The following is an 8047-nucleotide window of genomic DNA, read 5'->3' as shown; positions in this document are numbered from 1 at the left end:
TAAGGAACTAATTTATAATTAAATAAATAAAAATTTTATTAAGAGACAAAAGTAGCCAAAGAATAAAATTTGATTTTACTATAAATATAGTATTTATTATAATAGGCAATTATTTTTAAAAATAAAAGTTTACTTGATTATATTTATAATTAGAATAATATTCTAATTATAATTGAATTAAGTTGAATTATTTTAATAAATAAAATTATGATATATTTATATATAATTTTTTAGAAATTAAAAGTAAATTTTTGTGTTAACTGAAATTATTTAAATAATTACAATATAAAAAATAAAAATTAATTTTTTCAGTGAAAATAAATGGTTTGTTGCATAATTTAATATTTGTACAAAATATACTGTTAACTGTTTTCTAACTTAAATACATTTAAATTGATATAATTTTGGATATTATCTAAATTAATGTAGAAATCATTAGTAATTATTTAATATATAGTTTATTGTCGCTTATTGTTTTGTCTGTCAATTGAGATGATTATATTTCATTGATTTCACCGGTAAAGTAGGTCTTAAAAAATGACTGTTATATTGACGACAGCGACAAATGAATCGGTAGATAAACAGGGAGTGAAAGAGAGGCTGGTTTTGTGTAATGAGGGGAATAGTGTGTTGTTGTCCCCATTAGAGGGTCTGTCTTAGCTGATGAGGTAATGTTTGCCATTGAGGGCAATATGCTAGTAGTGAAGTTTATTCAGGGCATCGCATTTATAAAGGCATAGCAAAGAGGTCCTCCCGTGAGTTCAGTTTAGACATTGCTTACCGAGTGATCACAACTGAGTATATCTCAAGAGAAACTGTTTTCATGAATTAAAAGGTGAGTTCAATATACAAAATATAATATTTGAACGGTTTTTAAAACCAAAAAGTTTTTAAAGCAGTGTTTTTACAGCAAAAGTTTTTAGAAAGTTTTTAGAAACAACTTATGGATAATCAATTGATTTATTGATATTCAGTGACTAATAAATAACTATTATTTTAGTGCATTCATCTATTTTTTCTTTAATAATAATCAACTATTAAAATTGGTTTATATTATATGTCTGTGAAAAAAATATATTTAACTTTTTTTAATTATACATAAAATTAAATAGCTTGGAGTATAACAGCAATTAGAGCTCACGTTTTTTATTTATTAATTTATGCAACTTTTTAACATTAACTCATCAAAAATATATAAAATCATCAAATTGTTAATATTATTGACATTTCTTTGAAGTAAAATCTCTTTTATTTTTTAGGTTTTGCTAAAAGCAGACCAACCATGAGATTAGCAATTAGATCTATAGTATGCTTATGTTGGGCAGCATTAGTCATAGCCGATGGCTATGAAGAAGGAGGAGGAGGTGGCGGTTATGGTGGTGAAGGAGGAGAAGGCGGAGGGGGTTACGGTGGAGAAGGTGGCGGAGGTTACGGTGGAGGAGCCGGCGAAGGAGGCGGCGGAGGTTATGGCGGCGGAGGCGGCGGAGGTTACGGAGGAGAAGGCGGCGGAGGTTACGGCGGTGGAGGAGCCGGCGGAGGAGGCGGCGGAGGTTACGGAGGCGAAGGCGGCGGAGGTTACGGAAAAGGAGGCGGTGGTGGCGGCGGTTACGGTGGGGGTGAACACGTGGAATACGCGAGACCAGTGAAGATAATAGTGAAACACATTGCAAAACACATTCCGTATCCCAAACCATATCCGGTTTATAAGAAAGTTCCGATTCCAAAGCCGTATCCTATCTTTAAGCCGTTACCGGTGGCCAAGTTTGTACCAAAACACGTCATTGTGCCGGTCGTGAAACACGTGTTTGCACCATATCCTGTCATAAAGCCGGTTCCGGTGGCAAAACCATTTCCCGTCCCAAAGCCGGTAGCAGTTCCCTATCCAGTCAAGGTATGCTTTATTTTAATTTTCAATTATAGTTAATCACTGAAAACCCCAATATTTATTAAATAATGTTGTGTTGTATTTAATTGATTGGTTAATAATTTTTAATTAATTAATTTAATAATTTGTTTTAAAATTTAAAATATCTTTAGGGAGTAGATTGTTATCTAAATTTATATATTAAGGCATTTAAAAATATTTTTCCAAAGTTAAAAACTATTTAAAGCCTTAATAATATCATTATTATTAATAGTAAAAAAATGAAAAAAACAGAGATTAATTAATTTCTAAAATAAAATATTAATTAATAATTTTGTTGTTAGAGAGAGAGAGAGAGAGAGAGAGAGAGAGAGAGAGTAATTTAAATTATTTTAATACGAGTTATAAAGCAATAATTAATTGGCAAATGAATGAATGTATTGTATAGTAATTTATTTAATAGTAATTTTGTTGATATATTGCCACAAAAAGAGAGCATTTGAAACATTAGAAAGATTTTAAAATTCAATTCACACTCAATTCCTAAATATATGTATATATTTAACTTATAGACAGCCATATATTAGATACTAAATATATAAAAGTCTCTACTATTAGAAAACAGTTATGTAATACCAGTTCTCTGACTCTCCCATAATAAGGTCGACGGTTCGATAGTCGGCTAATTAAAACAACTTTTATTTTTATAACTTTTTTAGTTATGCCTCTCATGTTGTTATGCTTTAAACAAAATTTTTGAACAAACAATTGACGCAAAACATTGAATATGAATTTTTAGTAATTTGTGTTTGCCGTGTGTTATAAAAATAGATTACTTTTTTATACGATATTACTTTTAATAATATTTAATATATTATTCAAGTATTTGATTGAAGAGCAATAAAAAAACCATTAAAATAATAAAAAACAATTTATAGATAAGGAGTTCAACATAAATAAATGCAACAACAGTTATGTGAATAAATAATAAAACAAATCATTGTTTAATCGACACATTAGTTACATTTAAGACAATTGATTAAATAACACATTTAAAAAACATGTCAATTAAAATCAATTTATCAATTTAAACATTATAGGTACCTAAGCCTTACATAGTACATGTGCCTAAATCAGTACCGGTGCCTAAGCCGTACCCAGTGCCGGTGCCGGTCAAAGTACCGAAGCCAGTGGTGGTACCGGTATTCAAGACTGTCCCGTATCCCGTTCCCAAACCAGTTCACAAAATYATTCCTATAATTAAAGAAGTACCATATTTGGTGAAGAAGCATGTTCCAGTTTTGTGAGTATACCATTACATACCATTCCTATACCATTACTATACCTCTACTATACCATTACTATACCATTACTTTACCCTTACAATACCATTATCTTTGATGCCTTTCCCAACCCATCACTCATAATCACTGTTTCCCTACTTTTATACCCCCTATTAATCACATCTAAATTTAAAACTATTCTAAACTTATCAAAAAACTTCTCATTCAAAAAAGTCTTTCTTTCAATCAAAACAATTGTTTATATTATTTTTTGACAAAACAATTAAAAATCTTATTCTCTAATTATTATATGATTGCCTTCAATGACCAATTTATGCTGTTTGGTACTCAATTATATGACACAAACAATAATAACAACAACACATCCGATACTATCGTAATATTGAATATATATATATGAAAAATACAGAGTCGAGCATCACTACAAAGAAGTTAAGTTACCGATGAAAAAAGGATACGGCTATTGATGGACTCATTGTTTGTTTTAGTTGTTGTAATATATAGTAAACAAAATATATACTGTTGTTGAATGTGTTTGTAATTAACGTTATAAACGATTAACTGATTTTTTATCTAATTAATATTATAAAAAAAGTTTTTATTTTTTTTGAAAATATTATGTAAATAGTACTCAAAATAAAATCTAATTGTAAAACAATAATAACAATATAAACTCACTCCATATACAGTATTATATAATATAATAATGTAAATCTAAAAATGTTTAAAACTTTTTGGTAATTTGATTTTTGCCTCAAACCAATACAAACTCAATTCAAACTAAAACTTAAGACTCGACGCTTCAATAACTGCTTTAATAGTAGTATATTATTACATATAGTATTATAATACTACAGTCTTAATATGGGATCTATATCGGGATATACTTTAAATAGTACAGTATGTATATGTAATTATTATTAGAAAATCAATGGTGTCTTTTAAGGATTGGTGAAAACTTTACAAACAAAAACTATTTTATTATAATTTTATTTATCTATAATTATTATTATTATTATTATTATTATTATTGACCTACCAATCAGTTTATGTAATACGATATCATTTACTGGACAAGCGCTCAGAATCCCATATAATCTCACAAAAACAATATAATAATTATTATTGTTTTAATTTCATTAACTTGTCTCTCATTATAAAACAAATATCTCTTTCACAAAACATATAACATATTTCTGTATCTTTTTTAGCTCTACTTTTTAATGCATTTTTATTAAGGTTTCAATTCTTTTGTTAAAAATTTTATTATTATTATTATAAAATTGTTTTATGCTTTTTATATATTTTTTATATAATAAAAACATAAGAAGAGAGTTTCTTAAATATTTTTAAAGTTAAATAATTTAATACATTTGTTAATTTGCATATTTTAAAATAGCATAAATTTTGTTTTTTAGTTTTATAATTATTTTAATTAACTTTCTTTATGAAACTTTAATTTGTTGTTTACATAGTATTTAAATAACTGTTATTTTGAGATAAGATTAATTGTAATTTATATAAAATATTACTATACTTTCTTAATGTATTATTACATTCATAATTGTATATAATATACAAAAATGATTAAATAAAAATGTTTTATAAAAATAGATTTGTTTTAATATAAATGTTTCATTTATCGTAATGTTGTTATTATTATTGCAATACAAAAATAGTAAATAATAGATTCTAAATAATAATAAAATTAAAAATAAGTTGTAAAATAGTATTGAGTGCTTATATACAGTAAATATAAAAACAAGCTTATATTAAAACTGTATATAAAATTATCAAACATTAATATAGCATTGTGTACTGTAAATAGCAACTAAATAATATATATTATTGATTTATAAATTTTATAAATAAAATAACATAATAAATATAACTATACAGCAATATTGAACAAAGTGGAAATTTATAAAATTTTTAAAATTAAATGGTAAGATTCAAATCGAGTTATTTTAAAAGTTTATTTTATCATATATTTTTAAAAATTATTAAAATTATAACATTTTAATGTTTTCAATTATTTTTATATTATTATTAATAGTTTAAGTTTGAATAGTCACATGGCTAACAATATTTACAAAAAAAACTTAAATTATTACATTTAAAAAAAATAAAAATAATTTGCTAATAGTAAACATAGTAAACATAATAAATTTAAGGATTTATAATAATATATTTGAAATGTTATATAATACAGGAATAATCCGATTATTTTGTATTTTAAAAATATTTTTACATTATTTTATTAGAATGATAAATTATCAGTTTATAAATATAAAACAAATTTAATAAAGCAAAAAATTTTAAATCAATTTTTGAAATCAAATACCGTACAATTGCATACAATTAATAGTTAAATAAAAATATTATAACATTTGCTGTTATCTCATGTGAATAAAACAGAAATTTTAATTAAATTAAATAGTTTATCAAAGATTTAGTTTTATAGTTTTTTTTGTTAGCACTATAATACATGATATAAAATTAAATATAAAATATAATTCGTTTTATAAAAATATTATTAATACAAATTGTTAAATATAAAATACTTAATATTTAAAAATTGTTTATTAAAAAAAACATTTTGAATAGATTTTTAAATAATATAAAAACGCTTAAAAAATAAGAGAGAGAGAGAGAGAGAGAGAGAGAGAGAGAGAGAGAGAGAGAGAGAGAGAGAGAGAGAGAATATAAATTAGAGATGAGGTTTATATCGTGTTGTTTATTGTGTTGTTTTGTAAAATTTTTATATTTTATTTAAATGACATAATTGTCAAGTCGTGTGTGAAATACGTCTATAAATCGGTGTTCAAAATGTCTGTAAAAGAATATTTGTCTTTAAATTGAAGAGCTTTTCGGTAAACTTATTGTTTTCTCAAAGATATACTGGTTTTGGATAGACATCATTGGCAATGAAGTCTTATAAAAGGAGAAAAAGAGATTATAATATAATCGTAGAAATAATACAATAAAACCATTGCTTTAACTATTATTTATATATAGTTTGCATAAGTGTTGAGTCTTATCGAGAAAATAGTGCGTGTCTTCAGTCTTACTCAACATATCACTAGTTTTTGGCGATTATTGTAAATATTTTGTTAACATTAATATAGAGAGAAAAAGAGTATAAAACTAATGAGTAAAAAATCTAATGTATTAAACGATTAACTATTTTCAAACAATAATTTTAATTATAATTATTGTGATAATAAATCAAATTGTTTTTATATATATTAATATATTTATAAATTATTTTTTTGTTATAAAAAATTTAAAATATTTTATTTTAGTGTCACTTATTATTTAATATTTATTAATTATTATAAAATTTATATACTAAAAAATCATTAACATCTTAATTATTTTTATTAAATTGTAAATAWTTTTTWAAAAAAATCTTATTTAAAGTAATATAGTTTTAGTTATGATTTTGAAATAAATACTTTGAAACTATAAAAGTAGACTTTAATTAACTTTAATTAAAATAATGTCTTTATTATATTACATAAAACACTATCAGATTATACTCTATTGTAGAAAATACTATAATTAAATAAAATAATAGCTTTTTTATCATCAAATTGATAGTAACTTTAAAAAGATAATTAATCTCAAATAATCACATTATATAAATTATAGTTTATAATTTAATTAAATTACTTTTCTAAATTTATTTTTTATTAAATAACACAATAAATATATTGATTATCAAATAATAATTTTAAACCTTATAATAATAATAGATATTTATATAAACTAAATTATAATTGAATGTTTAGTGTAGTTTAGTGGATAAATATACTAATTAACATTTATATTTAGATATATATATATATATATATATCATATATATATTAATAAATATAAAAAACATAAATAAAAAATATAATCTTTTGAAATAACTGTTATAATAAAGTGAATATTAAAATTAAAAAATAACATTTAARAGGCAATGACATTACATATGATTAAACATGAGATACAACTTTCAAACTTTCAACGATTTGTGAATTGCATTTCATTTGAGACACAAAATCAGGTCATCACTAAATTATTATTATTATTATTATTTTATTTACAAATATATCTTAATGTATAAAAAATCTTATTTACTATAAATATTTTTATTATTATTTGTACGACATTATTTAAATGTCTTAATTTAAACATATCATAATAAAAATATATATTAAAAAAAATTGTCCTAAACATTGTTTTATATACATTGTTTTTATTAAAACAACAATAACATAATATGTATTAAAATTATGCTAAATTGTAAAGTCTCTACAAATTTTATAATACATTATAAAAAAATATAAAGTTTTTGATGATATGATAACAAATTACTATAAGATATGTACTTTAATATTGAAGTTATGGGTCATTGAAACAAAAGAATTATTCAAATAATCCGTTTTCAGATATTATATAATATATACATAAATAGTCGGCAAACAAGTCTTGAATGAGATAGAGATGTATATCTTTATAATAATAATTTTAATATAAACGTTACAATTGATTACTAGCCTATGGTTTGTATCATATCATATAATTTTCACCAATTAATGTAAACTTTCGTTATTAAGACTATTGTGCTTTCGTATAGCTTTATGTCACTAAATTGAATGAATAATTAGTTTATTTTTAACTACAAGTACAGTATATTAAGCATATATTTTACTATAACTACAGTATACTAATAAACAGATTACGAGATTAAAGTATTTAAAATACAACAAAAAACGAGGACTTTATTTGCATCACGTTTTTAGAAAAGGGATTATTTTTGCTAACAAAATATGATTATAGTTGTATATACAGTATATAAAATCATTGTCATAACCCCTTAAACATGTTT

General features: G+C 23.2%; 1 protein-coding gene across 1 annotated transcript; it reads left to right on the top strand.

Annotated features, from left to right (window-relative positions):
* The first annotated feature begins 537 nt into the window (after positions 1-537).
* LOC128964694 (chorion protein S38-like) lies at positions 538-3635 on the top strand. The gene is made up of 4 exons (XM_054311364.1): positions 538-649; positions 1260-1891; positions 2965-3167; positions 3578-3635. The coding sequence occupies exons 1-4, from the start codon at positions 538-540 to the stop codon at positions 3633-3635; spliced, it is 1005 nt and encodes a 334-aa protein (XP_054167339.1).
* The last annotated feature ends 4412 nt before the right edge of the window (positions 3636-8047 follow it).

The sequence above is a fragment of the Oppia nitens genome, unplaced genomic scaffold (assembly GCF_028296485.1).
Source record: "Oppia nitens isolate AA-2021 unplaced genomic scaffold, nextdenovo-longstitch-racon4-pilon3 scaffold10_pilon_pilon_pilon, whole genome shotgun sequence".
NCBI classification, from domain to species: Eukaryota; Metazoa; Arthropoda; class Arachnida; order Sarcoptiformes; family Oppiidae; genus Oppia; species Oppia nitens.
Note: the sequence above shows the minus strand (reverse complement) of the source record. Positions and strands in the feature narration are given on the sequence as shown.